This window comes from Macrobrachium nipponense, chromosome 35 (assembly GCF_015104395.2).
Source record: "Macrobrachium nipponense isolate FS-2020 chromosome 35, ASM1510439v2, whole genome shotgun sequence".
Lineage (NCBI taxonomy): Eukaryota > Metazoa > Arthropoda > Malacostraca > Decapoda > Palaemonidae > Macrobrachium > Macrobrachium nipponense.
In genome coordinates, this window is record NC_061096.1 from 27,636,595 (window position 1) to 27,653,347 (window position 16,753).

At 38.3% G+C, this 16,753-nt stretch overlaps 1 protein-coding gene across 6 annotated transcripts in view; it reads right to left on the bottom strand.

Moving 5' to 3' along the window:
• LOC135208523 (uncharacterized) overlaps positions 1-16,753 on the bottom strand; it is a 57,269-nt gene that overhangs the window by 34,952 nt on the left and 5,564 nt on the right. Inside the window, exon 1 of one of the 6 annotated variants that reach the window (XM_064240811.1) lies at positions 311-998. The exons of the other annotated variants lie outside the window; for them this stretch is intronic. Within the exon in view, the coding sequence (XP_064096881.1) occupies positions 311-326 (16 nt within the window). The 5' untranslated portion in view covers positions 327-998. Of the gene's footprint in view, positions 1-310; positions 999-16,753 lie in introns of those variants that run through there. 6 annotated transcript variants of the gene reach the window in all.

The following is a 16,753-nucleotide window of genomic DNA, read 5'->3' on the forward strand; positions in this document are numbered from 1 at the left end:
ACGTACGTGTATGTATGTATGTATATGTGTGTGTCACACCAGTAAAAAGGGTCCAGATGAATAAACACATGAATAAACTGCTGGTTCAAACACCTGACATTCGTGGAATTCCGAGACGCATCTAGAAGCGCAAATTTTACTTTACCAAAGCAAATATAACCACGGAATTCTCCAATCGCATTTCACATTCACTTCGCTACGCAACGTGTCTTGAGGAAATGTATAAAGATGACAGGAAGTCGTGGAGAGCAACGACAAACTAAAACAAACAACAGCAACAACGCATAAATAAACAAACAATCTTCCTTACCTCCTCTGTTATACATCACTCCGCGCTCAAAACCAGGTCAGTCGGGGGATATTCGCGCTTCACATTATTATTAATAAATAATGATGATAATAATATTAATCAAGGCAGTAATAACTGGAGCTGTCTGCTGGTGTTTACATTTCCCGTTCGGCCTCGTAGACTGGCGGTAGGAAACTGAACTTGGACGAGTTAAGGCACCTGTTGATATAGTGTCTCTCTCTCTCTCTCTCTCTCTCTCTCTTATCGCTGATTACACGGCTAAAATATATGTATAATGTTCAGTTGATATATAAGTATTTGTATCCAATAGTCCTTTCCACTGCACGGCTAAAATATACGTATAATGTTCAATTCATATATTTAGGTATTCATATCCAAGAGGCTTTTCCACTGCACGGCTAAAATATACGTATAAGGTTCAGTTGATATATAGGTATTTATATCCAAGAGGCTTCTCCACTGTACGGTTAAAATATACGTATAACATTCAGTTGATATATAGCTATTTATATCCAATATCCAACAGGGTTTCCACTGCACGGCTAAAATATACGTATAATTATATCCAGTTGATGTAGAGGTATTTATATCCAAGAGGAATCTCACTATACGGCTAAGATATACGTATACTTATGCTCATATGATATACAAGCATATTTATCCAAGAGGGTTTTTCATTATATGGTTAAAATATACGTATACTTATTTTCAGTTAATATACAAATCTGTATTAATATCCATGAAGGGTTCTCACTATATGGTTAAAATATACATATACTTATTCTCAGTTGATGTATGAGAGCATATCTAAATTTATTTACACAATGTATATTTCTGCACTTTGGTTTCGTCGACTGTCGAGCATATTTGGTTTAGAATCAATCAAGTTCATACATGCGTATATACGCATACACACGTACGGGCAATATATAACATACAAAGTACACACAGGAATATATATACGTACACAAGCTGTTTTAATACAGTTACAGTGTTGGTTCCATCACACACAATCGATATCTCATCTAATCGCTAAACAACTGATATGCGAGTATATATATATATGTAAATATCTAAGTGTATATACACAAATCACTGAACTGAAATACGAGTATATATACGTACATACTTTCCCAATCACTAAAAACCGAGATACTGGTACATACACGAAAATACCCAACTTTAAATGTGGGCGTACGTACGGACAAGATTACTGAAAACACTAATAATTTTGCCTTGCCGTTCGTTGACCGCGTCGTGGGGTCAGTCAACAAACGTGAAATAACGACTGCCCGGCACAGCGAGTTCCCCTCAACTCCATCGATGGCAGGAGGGAGGGAAAAAAAGGAGGGCATGCCTCCCCCCACCCCCGGGGGGCCGCCCCCCATTTCCCGTAAGCGGGCGGGAGAGAGAGAGAGCAACTCACAAAGGGGAGAAACGGCCCATCATTGGAGACACCTCAATTTACTGTACGCGCCGCATTGGGTCTAGAACTTTAAAAAGGACTTGGCTGCCCCCCCCCCCCCCCCCCCCCCCACCCCCCCCCCCCCTCTCTCCTCTCTCTCTCTCTCTCTCTCTCTCTCTCTCGTTGATAATAAGCTTTTTTTTAAATTTCTGTCTTCTGGTTGGTATAGTTCTCTCTCTCTCTCTCGTCTCATCTCTCTCTCTCATCTCCTCTCTCTCTCTCTCTCACTATTGGTATAGTTTTTGATCTTCTATTTCCCAAGGCGCGCCTACACCAATCACTTTGTTCTCTCTCTCTCTCTCTCTCGTTAGCGTAATCTAATCTCAGCTACAAGATGAAAGGACAAAAAAAAAAGAAAAAAAACCCGCTGCATTCGTCCCCTTTAAGAGGGTCACGTGTACTTTTTTTTTTTTTTTTTTTGTTTTTTTTTTTTTTTTTTACCGGGGGGCGAGGTGGCACCGGATTTTGTATCGAACGCTTTACAAAGGGAGCTCTGGCGACACGACTCTGTCGGTGCCACATTGTAGAATTCCTTACTCGAGTTTCTGAATTGGGCGCCTGCCCGGGGGTGGGGGGGGGGGGGGTGGAGAGGCGAGTGGTTGGTCAGAATCTAAGCTAGTGAGCCTATATACATTCACACAATATTCGTACGCAGTACTTATCATACATCTTATATAAATCTTGTAATTTCTACGTGAATCAAAATACCTCAAATATCATCACGTTCCAACTCATTTTTTTTTTTTTTTTGGCATGAAGTAGGAATTTTTCTTTTAAATTCTACAGGGATCAACATACCTCAAATAGTATCACGTTCCAACTCAAATTGTTGTTTTTTTTTTTTTTTTGGCATGAAATAGACATTTTTCTTGTAAGTTCTACTGGATCAACATACCTCAAATATCATCACGTTCCAACTCAATTTTCTTTTTTTTTTAGCATGAGATAGAAAATATTTCAGGCCTGACTTAAAGCATATTTATATATTTATTCATGAATGACCAAACGCATATCTATATATTTCACCATATACGAGCCAATATACATACACACATATTCGCACGTAGTAATTATTATACATCTTACGTAAATTATCTCGTCACTTCTATGTGAACCAAAATACGCAAAATAGCATCAAGTTCCAACTCAAATTTGTGTGTGTGTGTGTGTGGTTTTTTTTTTTTTTTTTTTTTTTTTTTTGGGGGGGGCATGAAATAGGAAATATTTCATGAGTGACTAAAAGCATATTTATATATTTATTCATGAATGACCAAACACAAATTTATATATTTATAGCCTATACTTTCATGCTGAGAAAAAAAAAGTTAGAAAACAGAAAAGATTTAAGCTATATAGTTGTCGCCCATGCCCAAGAACCATTTCTATAATCACTGTAACTATTCATACTTTCCCTGTAAGAGTCTATGCATTACACATATTCCTGGAACTGATATACAGGAATGAAAATACGCAAATATCATCTTGAGTCAACTCAGATTTTTGTATTGTTTGTTTGTTTCTATGGTCTTTTTACGTTGCAAGGAATCAGTGGTTATTCATCAACGGTACCAACAGCTTTACGTGACTTCCGAACCACGTCGAGAGTGAGCTTCTATTACCAGGAACTCAGTTTTTTGTACTTTTTGGCAAGAAACCGAAAGCATTTCACCCCCAACAACAAGTATATTTACAGCGCGTCTTCCTTGAAAATAAGAACATATATAAGCGCATATATATGCGAAAAAATAACAAAAATTAAAATTAAAGATAACAACACACATACAAGCGCATACATATGCGAAAAAAACTGAAGCTATTCCTAAATATATGAATATTGGTCATCTATATATGAAAGTTCAGACATTTCTCGACGAAATCATTTCTAAAATCATATTTATCATTCCTAACCGGTCTTAGAACTAAACAAACTTACAGACATTTTTGTGGAAAAAAAAAAAAAAAAAAAAAAAACAAAAAAAAAAAAAAATCCGACCCGGAAACTTATTCTCCCTCTTGGGACCTCTATTCGCTTCTCAAGAGAAAGGTCACTCATTATCCGAAAGGACTTTCCTTATTACCGCCCTTTCCCGCCATGGGGTCATTCTGGAATAACAGAGGTTAAATATTCTTCCAAGAATAAATAAGACGCATCGTTGAAAACCACAGTCGTCATATGAAGCGAATAGCTATATATACACATTGTGTCCATAAAGTCCCAGTACCATTACAAGTATTTATTGCTTGTAATGGTACTGGGACTTTATGGACACCCTGTAGCTCAGACAGCTGCCTTTCATCTGTTCTTTACTTGTTGCGTTTATTTGTCCATTTTATGGGGCTTCTCTTTATACTCTGTCGTGGCTTCCTTAAGAGCAGACAAATAAAGGAACAGAATGCTGAAGGTACCAGAATAAGACTTCCCCCTCCACGGGAAGTTTACATAGTTCTTGCCCTCTGCTAGGGTATCCATCGACGAACGGCAATATTTTTTGTATCAATGATAATAATTATAATTATAATAGCCATGATCACCGCATAATTTCATCACCAAGTCCTTGCCATCGTCAATTAAACGATAATAGCATAGCAAGGAATTTGACATTACAATCCATACAGATAAAATTCAAGCACTGCTCTGTTCGATCAAGTCAGCACAAATATTTTAGGAGCTACCGGAAATAGTTTAGTCCGTTACAGTAAACCTTAATTAAGCTCTCGAGGTCACGAAAAAGCCTTATATAATCCTAAGATTCCATGTTGCATCCTTCCTCCATCTTCCCTACACCCCCACCCACCCCTAACAACCCCACAACCTTATAAACACACACACTGTGAATTCAATACATCGGCTAATCTAACAAACACCATTGGAGCGTGACCAGACGAATAAGAAATGAAACTGAAATTTGTATAGTTCGTGACGGTAAGAATAACAAAAAAACAGAAATGAGTATTTTTTTCCCGACTGGAAAAATAACAGAGACAGAAATTTGTTGATTTGTATGACTAATATTATAGTCGACTGTTATAGGAAGAAAATATTTTGAGATCTGTTTCTGGTACTTAATGTGCAAGTTGAATGAAAATGTAGTATGTTTTCATAAATTCGAACACACGACTTCAAGTATCGATACTTTGACTTCCCATATCACTAAAATTAAAAATAGTTCTAACGATAGTATAGATTTTCTTCCTGAAATACGTTCGCTTGAAAAATGTACGTATATTTCCAGACGTAATCTCCGAATACGAATGATATTGAGACAATTTCAAACACGGTAACGGCGAAATGCGCAGTTCAAGTCCTGAACGCATCTTGGAAACAAGAGACAATTTAGAGAGAATGAAATAAAAGACGAAAACATTCATTACGCCAAAATTGACATGAAAAACCTATTCACACGGAACAAGCCCAACAAAGGGGCCACTTGGCTAGAAATTCAAGCTTCCCAACGCTGCAGTAGTAACTGAGCAAGATACATGAACCAGCGATTCTTCATCGCCCTGCTTGGAGGCGCGAATTCGCGATATCGGACCGGTATGCGAGGGTATTTCACGTTCCCTGACCAAAACACAAGTGTACCGATGCAGTTTGGTCGTCGGTCATTTTATCCAGTAGTAAGCGGATATCGTGATGTTAACGGCACATTCCAAAGACGATAATGGGGTAAGGGATTAACCCATACGCACAAATTAAAAAAAAAATGAATGTTCAGTAACGTCTGCAGCTGTAACGCCATAACAATTTTTACTCGATGAGAAGTCTTGAGGGCAACTCAAACCAGACGCCTAAGGTCTGTTGCACGTTTCTATGTAGCAGCTATCCAAGCCGTGATAGCTTAATAGGTATAGTCGTTTTCTGATAATAATCTGTGGTCAACCGTCCGTGTATATATTGACCAGATGACGATCATGTTTTCTTGAGCTCTGAAATCAACACTGCTCTGAGAGATTAGAGGACAAGCTCACTGATGCTAAGCTAACCCAAGCACTGATCATTCCCAGACGTGGGAACCAATGGTGTAACGAACTATCAATGCAATGGGGGGAGGGGGACGGGGTTAAAAAAGGTTCAAACTGGAGCCTAGCTGCAAACAATAGTCATTGAGGCAGCCCAGAACTGACGAGAGCATTACGAAGGACGCAGCTATCTCGGAACCGCGAGAGATCAAAGGACGCACACTAGTTTCTCTCTGCCTGGCTATGCAGTCAACAACTGGGGCCTGACAAAAACAATGATATATATTTATCCTTGAAGTGATAATGAGTTAATTGTTCTTCGTCCAGTCCCTGTTCTCTCTCTCTCTCTCTCTCTCTCTCTCTCTCTCTTTGTAAACAGCAACAGTGTGGAAGAGTTTAAAAGAAAGTTAGACAGAATCATTAGAAGGACACTGTGAATGCACAGTAAAACCTGCTCCTCTATAAAGATAAGTGAGCACACGATTTCTCCTCTTAGGCTGGACTTGCAAGTCCGTGAGACATCCTAATCCTTGTAACTCCTTTACACAAACATACTCTCTCTATCTCTCTCTCGTTGTAAACAGCAATAGCGTAGACAAAATCATTAGGACACTGAATGCACAGTAAAACCCGCTCCCAGAGGGATAAAGTGAGCACACGATGTTTCCTCTTAGGATGGACTAGTGTCTTTGAGACATCCTAATTCTTGTAACGCACTCTCTCTCTCTCTCTCTCTCTCTCTCTCTCTCTCTCTCTCTCTCTCTCTCTCTCTCTCCCAGATTCTCCCGGGGAAGTCGCCTCCGTGTTCTTGGAAGGGCCCCAAAGGTGAGAGTTCATCGGACGGAAAAAAACAAAATCGCTCTAATTAACCTTTGTTATTAAAACCTTCAACTCGTATCATGATCCCTTTAAACGCAAGGTTTCCTTGCTTGCTTGCACACACACACACACACACACTTGGGCGTAAGCCAGAAGATTCACTTTCCGCTTTAAAAGTTCTGTTCCAGCTGGGGTCTCCCCTCCCGTCTTGTCTGCTTATACTCCCTTAACCTATATTTCCTCCTCCTCCTCTTTCTCCTCCTCCTCCTCTCTCCTCTCCTCTCCTCTCCTCTCCTCCTCCTTCCTCTTCCTCTCTTCTCCTCTCCTCCTCCTCTTCTCTCTCCTGCCTCCTCCTCTCTTTCTTTCTCCTCCTCCTTTTCCTCTTCTTTTTCCTCCTCTTCTTTCTCCTCCTCTTCCTCTTCTTTCTCCTCCTCTTTCTCCGCCTCCTCCTTCTCCTCCCTCTTACCCTTCCTCTCCTCTCTCCTCCTCCTCCTTTTTCTCCTCCTCCTCCACTTCCTTTTCTTCTTCCTTCTCCTCCTCCTCCTCCTCCTCAACTTCCAACTGGGTGCATGAGGGTTTACACACACGTGGCATTCGGAGGGCCATTAATAATAGAACTGACCACTGGTGTTACGACCAAGATGGCTCGCTGGCATTTCTCATTGAAAGCGCCTCATTACGTCCAATTAAGCTTCGCGCGCAATTTGCATCATTTCATTCATCTGTTGTCAGTTTTTTCGTTACGGATTTTTTTCCTTAGGGGTGGGGGGTGGGCGGCCGGTGGTGGAGAGAGTGATAAAGGGGGGTGGTTGGGGAAACTGGTACTCGGGGGTATATGAATTAGAGAAGAGAATAAAAACAATAATCTCACGTAAGCCTTAGTATCTAGATTGATTGCACTCATAAATATATATTTCTACTTGCATGGTCATGTCAAAAATTGTATGGGCATGCACATAACACATACACACACACACACACACATTATATATATATATATATATATATATATATATATATATATATGTGTGTGTGTGTGTGTGTGTGTGTGTGTGTGTATGTATATATACACATATATGTGTAACTAAATTCTTCTGTTAAAACAGGATATGTCTCCAGTATAAAAGGCCCATTAAAACACTGGTTTAAAGCTAAGGACTCTTTTTTTTTAACCAGTGTTTTAATGGGCCTTTTATCCGTAAATATATATATATATATATATATATATATATATATATATATATATAATATATATATATATATATACTTCACCCACATTTCATCGTCAACGAAAAATGCAATCACGATAAAACCGTCAAAGTCTTACTTACAATCAACTAGGAAATCAGCAAGTTCCATAATTATCAGGACATAATAACATAGTCTATTGATTACACGAGAATAGTTTGTCTTCGCATAAAGTCTCTGCGTAGTCTGTACACATGACGTTAAACTATCCAGTTTGTCCCTTACCCAACAGACTTGAACGTATATCATTAAAAGAAAGAGAGAAAAAAATCATTCACAAACTCTCTCATAAATCGTAAATGTCACGCTATATTTTCCGCTCTCGTGCAAAATCCTCTTGAGCTCACACTACGAGAAAAGTAAATAAGTGAATACTGTTATTCAGCGGCCTCTAATTATCTCAAAACTTCAAAGCAAAACGCTGACGACAATCGAACACACGCGTAATTGCAACCCATCGACAAATCGCACTGAATCACAAGCCAACGTGATTGCTTGTCAAGACTTAGACACAATAATCCTTTGTCAGAGACTTTTCCTAGTGACCCCAAGGGTATCCACCTTTGTAGCGTGTTCAGTCAAGAAGGCATTGGTTCAATACAAGGCCGTTGGGGATTACCGTAAAAGAACATACACAAAAGACTGTAAATATCCTAAAGATAATGACCCCCAAGAAATATTAAGCCCTAGATGACACCCGAAAACATTTTGGGGTCACTTATAGGAAAAAAAAAAAAAAAAAAGTCTCTTGTCAGCTGACCAGTCACAAAGTGCTTTACGACTATCAAAGTGTCAACGACAAAACGATGACTAGATAAAAGACAATCGACTCGCGTAGCTTCAAACACATCTGAAAACATATCGAGAAGAATAACAGGTACGAGAAACATGGACGATACAATGATCTAGAGGTCGTTTTAACATGAAAACAAAAATGCTTCAGAGGAATTATAGAACAAACGCGCCAATAGCAAACTCTGTCGCAGATTCTCAAGCGCTCTAAGATACTGATGATACTAGCTATCCAGTTATTGTACGGGAGTAATTCGTAGCGAGCGATCTTTAAAAAAAACAACAGCGCACGAGCTCGCTCGCTCGCAGCGTTCAACAGCAAGATAAACAAGGCAAGACCCCCGAGCAGAGCTCACTCACTTCCGCCTTGACAAAACGTCACCCCCGAACGATCTGTGAAGGATTCCTCTTTTCTCTTTTCTTCTCCTTGAGAGGGTTTCTTTTCTCTCCCCCTTCCTTTCTTCTCGTGCATTCGGTTAATGACGCATGAACGCCCGCATTCATTAAGACCGGCGCTCCTACCAGACAATGGCAGAAGCTGAAGTTACGAAGAAAAGTAGTAGGGACCGTGGACACAATCAGTATTGTCTCTTCACGGCGCAGAACGGAGACTCTAGAAGCCTTTTGTTTCCCACCGTTGTTCAGAACTGGCCCCTTGGTTGTTGCCGTCAGGGAAGAAAAGGAAGTTTCTTTTTTTTATTTGAATAATAATTTCCATTCACTTGACTGAAGGGAGTATTGCTAATTTCCTTTGGCAGCGGAACTGTGAATACGTATACTGTTCACTGATCTAGTTCAGATCAGAGAATGGTTGACAGACCAGGTTTCTCTTTAGAACTGGCACTTTTCTTTCAATACCGTCTGCGTAAAATACAAGATATACATCGAAAAAGTGAAGAATAATATGTTATATTGAATGAACTAATTACTAAAATATTCAACCGAATAACTAAGCTGTAAGAAAAAGATCACAAACCCAAGATGGGGTTCTTCAGTTCTCCTCTTAGTCGAAGACCCTGATCGGTGGAAGGCCACAGAATAACAGAGGTAGAATCTTTATAGTTGTTCAAACTTCCCTTATCTATGCGAAGTCAATATTACCCAAACAAAAATATATCACGATCATACTTCTGATTCTGTAAAATAAAACGAAAATATATCGCAAAACTAGACAGGAGAATTCAAGTACTAAACCAAATCTAAACAAAGAATGTATAACATTATTTGGTAATACAACTGTGTCATATTTATCCCCACAGGGCTTCCTGAATGATTTTTTATTCAATACGAAAAAAATCTGGAACAAGACACAGTCAGAAGCAACGTCATACAAATAAAAGCAAATAGCTAGGTAAGTCCCCCGTGCAGAAAAACAAAACGAATTATAAAGAAAATGGGTGTAATGCGGCTGAAAATACGTTTGGGGCGAAGCAGTTTCGTTACTCAGATTGCTTTTATCTTTCCCCCGTCCAGGTGTAATTAGTCTTATTATGTTGCACGTGAAGCCACGGGGAACCCCTTTGCAGGTAAAGTATGAAGGGGATAAAGGAGACCTCGAATTCCACTAAAAACCAACTTGTTTACGAGCTTTTACAAATCCCTTTTGTAAGAAATACTTTAGTTACACTTTTGTGTCATAAAATAATGGCGACTATACTGCTAATCTACTTATAAATTACAATAAATTCGTAGGAGTTGTAATAAGAAATGATATTCATCTAAGTGGTGTTTCTCCTCTCAACCTTTACCATTTAAATATGTGAACTGTTCAGCATTTTTACATTTAAATATGTGAGCTGTTCAGCATTTTAATATTTTAATATGTGAACTGTTCAGTATTTTAACATTTAAATATGTGAACTGTCCAGCAATTTAACATTTAAATATGTGGAACTGTTCAGCATTTTAACATCTGAATATGTTAACTGTTCAGCATTTTAACATTTGAATATGTTAACTGTTCAGCATTTTAACATTTAAATATGTGAACTGTTCAGCAATTTAGCATTTAAATATGTGAACTGTTCAGTATTTTAACATTTAAACGTGAACTGTTCAGCATTTTAACATTTAAATGTGTGAACTGTACAGCATTTTAACATTTAGATGTGTGGAAATGTCAAGCATTTTAACATTTAAGTATGTGGAACTGTTCAGCATTGAATTATTATTATTATTATTATTATTATTATTATTATTATTATTATTATTATTATTATTATTATTATATTCACATGGAACAAGCACACCAAAGGGGCCAATGACTTGAAATTCAAGCTTACAAAGAATGTGTGTGTGTGTGTGTGTGTGTGTGTGTGGACTTGCAACCTATAATTATGCCAATAAAAATCCAAAACTGGAAGTTAACATATCCCTTTAATAATAAATAAGAAATAGAAAATACATATTACTATTATTAGCAACAAAAGCACTCATTATTTTCATTATATCAGAGAATTTCCTTCACTACTCTTCATGCAGTTTTAACCCTTTTTCATTGTATCAAATAAAAGTAAGACTTACAATGTAGTACTAGGCTCTCCCTGCCGTCATTATATAACACGAGAACCGGGCATTGTCATATCATAATCATTACTTCGGCAAAACTGGCTGGATAAGACTAACGTCCATTGCAGTAACTGTAGAATTTCGTCCTTATGGCTGCAAACTTTATGCCTGAGTTTAATGTGGGTTTTCGTGGACGTACTCTACTTAATGCTTTTATTTATTTATTTTTTTTCTTTGCTTTTGTTTTTGCTTAATATTAGTTTTTCCATCTTTTTTGTGTGTGAAATTGCGTCTACTGCTTAATATGAACACAATGATTACGACGACATGGCTATATACTTCACTAGACGCAAGATACCTAGAGGATGTCTTACACAACCCAGACGCCGAATGTCAGCTCAGTCAGCTATTTTATTTAGTTTTTTGTTTTGTTTTTACTTAATAAATATTAATTTGCCTCTCTTTTTTTTGTGAAATTGCGTCTACTGCTTAATGTGAGCGCAATGATTACGACTACATGGCTGTAATGCCTTTAAAAAAAAAAAAAAAAAAAAAAAAAAAAAAACTTCACTAGACGCAAGATCCCTAGAGGATGTCTTACACGACGCCGACAAAATGTCAGCTCAGTCAAGCAGCAAAGCATTTCATAATCATATTCAGGAAGTCGAACGATGGCTTAAAAAGGCCTGCCAACACATCCGGAGCTCGCCAGTCCATGGCAAAGTCACGCACGGTTTTTCAGAAACTGCACGACGATTGCTTCGCGTCCCGACGAGAATGCCAGAGAATTCGGTGCTTTATATATATTATAAGCTTTATATATATTATAAACTATAAAATACCCTTTATTATGGACAGCTATCCGCTCAAATCACTCAGTGCATCTTTTCCAACTCCTAGACTCAGTTAGACTCAAACTCAGTTTTCTGGGGGAGTCTGAATTTGAGCCTAATTGGTTCTGCAAAAGATGTTTTGGGTGATTTGAACTGAAAGTTCGTTATGTGTTAAAACATAACAAAAATACAGCGTAGTCTGAAGGATGAGGCTGCACTTTGGTGAGTGGGAATGCGTAGTAGCAGTTTTTATAACAATTAGGATCATTCTTAGACCCAGTTAACGAGCATATGAGATTATTGCATCCTCCGTTTACCTCTCGCATCTAAATCGTCGGCAGAACAAAGAAATGGCTGGAATGATAAACAAAATTCAAACAATTAGGGATAAAAGTACGATCATTTCCCACGACGAGACTAACCATTCGATCTGCCTCGTGTTCAGAACAAGAGGCAAACACTTCTAACAAGTATCAAATCCCTATTCCTATTCTGAGGTTCGAGTTTTGGTCTAATTAGAGCCGGAACTCAAAGGAGAGAGAGAGAAGAGAGAGAGAGAGAAGAGAGAGAAGATAGAGAGATAGAGAGGAGAGAAGAAGTAGAGAGAGAGAGAGAGAGAGAGAGAACTCAAACCTCTGAATTGCTGTTACATGACTGCTTGCAATTTGAGGAAGCTGGCTTTTAATTGTGCTTCTCTTTCTTTTCACTGAACTGCACACGATAACTCCTCTCTCTCTCTCTCTCTCTCTCTCTCTCTCTCTCTCTGCACAAGCAAGGCTCATCGGTATCACAGCTTTGATAAACGGTGATTCACCGAGCAGTTAACAAAAAACAACCGAAAGGATTATATATATATAATTATATAATAATATATAATATATATATATATATATATGTATATATATATATAAATATATATATATACATATATATATATATATATATATATATATATATAAAACGAAAGAGTTATGTGAGACACGGTGACTTAAATAGACGGATATAAAGTTGAATAAATACACAGCTTTAAAGCTTTATAGCCCCACACTCTCTTTTGTGAGTGAAAACCTTTTGATATACTCCAGCTACTCCAGTTGGGAGTTTTCCTTGCAAACTGGTAAAATCTGCAAGTGGAATTGCAACACATCGTCATTTCCTTGCAACTATCATTTAAAACCGAACCTATAAAGTTATATAACAACAAATCTAGAGGCATAAAACCTGTACATTGAGGTCTCCAGATACTTGGTGTTAATATGAATGGTTTTAAGTAAAGCTTCAATTCTATGAAGTGAAAACGTTAGTCCTATGCTCAACCAACCTCTTAAAAATGCTCATTCCTAATGCAAAAGAAAATAGTCTGACAGACTGAATTCTTTTCCGAAATAAACCAAAAAATAAGGATTTCCCTTTAAGTAAATGTGATCTGGTTAAGTTTCTACAGAATATAATATAAAAGAGAGTCAAGGGACACGCTGAAATAATCGAAGGTACAAGAAAGGTTGAACCGGTGAACGCAACCAATTCCTGTGTGTGGCGGGAGACAAGCAAGTCCTGGAATATTGATCGTGGGAATTTGACCTATGATCTAGCGAAGGAGACTGTGCGAAGGTCAGCAGCGCCTTGAGGAGAACTAAGATGAGGGCAATTTGCAGGTCCGGTATCTTACTTCGGTGGCCAGTTTATGTTACGGTTTTAGTATACGTTGTAAAAAGTCGGCTACGATCTTAACTAACTTTGAGCAAGGTCTAGAGCTTGACTTTGCAGATATAAACCTTTAAAAAATTCACACAATTTCGCTGAAGCAATAGAGGTTTGTGACCCCTGGGTCTCGTATCCATGAGGCTGGTCATTGGAGAAAAAAATCCATGATAAAATATCTAAAATCATTGGCTTCTAGCGTCTACATTTTGCATCGTCCACACACAAATTAAAACTCTAAAAAGAACGGCAAAACCTGTCCAAAATGGTTTAACGTTAGCCTACAGTCTCACTCTCTCCATAGTACCTGCAAAACGCTATAAGGCAGCTAAATAAGCAGGGTAGTAGCAATTCTCATGAAGAAACGACTGAAATATCCCGAAGGGCATTTTGTTTCCTGAAGGCGGAATAAATGCGAAGTCACAAGAGGACAGCGACTTCAATCTTCGTCCTCTGGAATCATGCCTTGTGAGGGAAAACAGTTTATTCATCTGTGTATATTTAAAGACCCATTGGAATGCAACCTAATGCCATATTGTAAACGCAAATAAAACTATTAGATGGTATAACAGGGGCAGACCCCAACGGAACTCTGACCAAAATAGTACAAGTAAAAGAAATATTGGCAAATCACGCGTGCTGGGGAGAGAGAAAAAGAGATCTGGACACCAACTTCGGTAAGACAAGTTTTAGGAGGATGGACTGAGCTCTAAAGCAATGATTAAAGCATCTGACTGTATTTTTGGATAGGTTTTCCCACAGATGTCTCGGAATCCAAAATGAATAAGAAGAGATTTATTCTCCTTTTAGAGTGACGTTCAAACCCCAAGTTGGTTGAAAAGACTTGGGTTAGTGCTTAACCCAATACAAAACGGGAATGATCTTAAATTTCGAAGGGAGATTTTGCTGTTAAAATCAACAAGGTCTGTTTTAATCCAGGCAGCTTTATTGTCAAGAGAAATCCACACTTATGTTTGTGTACTGTGTGCACACATACGCATATTGTGTGTATGTGCACACGCTTGTCTCGTCAGCGCTCATGTACTGTACCTACGTACGCACATTCGACTGCAATAATAATCCTTAAGAAACAAAGGCTACGATAATTCTGCTTGGACAATTAACCTTTTCCGCTAAAATGAAAATAAGTTGAGGCAATGAATAGCATAGACATAACAACTTGTCTTTAACAAAGAAATTATCATATGCTCTCAAACAACAACAATGTTTAGTAGTACCATTTAAGGCTTCTCATCAAAATTGCTAGATATTTCGTCCTCTTAAGTCTAATAATTCTCTTGAGAACTTCCTCGAAACTGTAATAATAAAAAAATAAGACATAACTAATTCATTTCTATCGTAGGTTATCATAATGCCACAATTTACATACAACCTAAGTACTAAAGTTCTAGGCCCTAAAGCATGCGGCAGACGAAATGTAGGTCGGAAGTATGTCAAGGCAAATCCATATGAGACTAGGGCAAAGTTAGCTTACGTCTGGGAGGCGAACGAGAGCAAATACGAATAATTCACTTTAATGAACTGTAACACCATAGGGCCACCTACAACCTAACACTTCATATATATGTGAATTTTTATAAGTTGTCGTGTATATATGTCAATTTTACGTAAGTTTTCGTCAGGGAAAAGACTGGTCATTGCGGACGTAACTGGCAATAACTTGAAACGCTAAGCAAAACGCCAACCTCACGAATCACGACTGATTATAACGTATAAATGTCTCAGCCCAACTTTGGGAATAAAAGTAAGTTAGTAGTAACCATATGAATCAAGTTAGAATAAGCTTAAGGAAATAATTGGCAACGTAATTTTTGTTATTAAATATGATGGAGAGAATGATGTGTTGCCTACAGCCATTCAAATGAGCAATTATCTGACTTCACCTTCGTGTGATTAGATCGAGCGGTATCCGTTTCCTTGATTTATTTGCGATTTCGTTAGTTAAGGTTATATTTTTCGCACTTCGGCGAGACAATTATTCCCCCTCAAGTGTAAAAATGATCGTGTCAAACCATGAACATCACATCACTAAGTCTACAGCTGCTTAATTAATCTATTCTTGTCATTATGTCATTATGAACAAAGGACACTCCACTCTCCCAACCTATCCAGCTATATCACAATGAAGAGAGAGACAGTCAAAAGATCTTTTAAAAAAACAAGACAAAAGGATACTCTCTCTCTCTCTCTCTCTCTCTCTCTCTCTCTCTCTCTCTCTCTCTCTCTCTCTCTCTCTCTCTCATAACAAACAGGAGGGCACGATGACATTCATTTTCAACAAGAAATGAATGACTATAAAAGGCTGCAGTCCATGCTGGCATGTCCACGGCAGGTTCATGCCGCATAGTATAGGGGACACCCCTTCTGTATCTATATAGTCTATCGCATAGATATAGAGGACACCCCTTCTATATCTATATAGTGTATCGCATAGACATGTAGGATACCCCTTCTATATCTATATAGTCTATCGCATAGATATAGGACACCCCTTCTATATCAATAAGTCTGTCGAAGAAGCAACAGGCTATTCATAAGCCTAATGGTCCTCATTGGTTTCGTTTCCCAAATTGGACCGTGAACAGATTTATATCTTTATACTGAAATGATGTCCGGTTCGAATAGCGTTTGAGTAAAGGTTATTTATAAATAAATAGGGGTTTTAATGGGAGATGATAATGACGTAATTTAATAAGGTAACGTTTAGCATGTCTATACTGCGGTCGAGTGATAGATTGGTAATTAACCAGGAGTCTTTCGTATGTCAGAAGGTAACGGGAAAAAGGGGTTGGGGGGGGGGGGTGGGGGGGGGGGGGTTGGTATGGATACTACAACACTGCAAGATGAAATCTACAATTCCCCCGCCCACTGCCCTCCAAATACGTAAGTTCTATACCTATGGGGTGGGGAGGGAGAACACTTTCCCAAAATAGGTAGATAAAACCCTATAAAAACAAGGTAAGAATGATACAACACTGCAAGATGAAATCTACAATTCCCCCACCCCTCCAACGTAAGCCCTATACCTATAGGGGGGCGAGAGTGGGAAACACTTCCCCAAAATAGATAGATAATACCCTATAAAAAAGGGCAAGA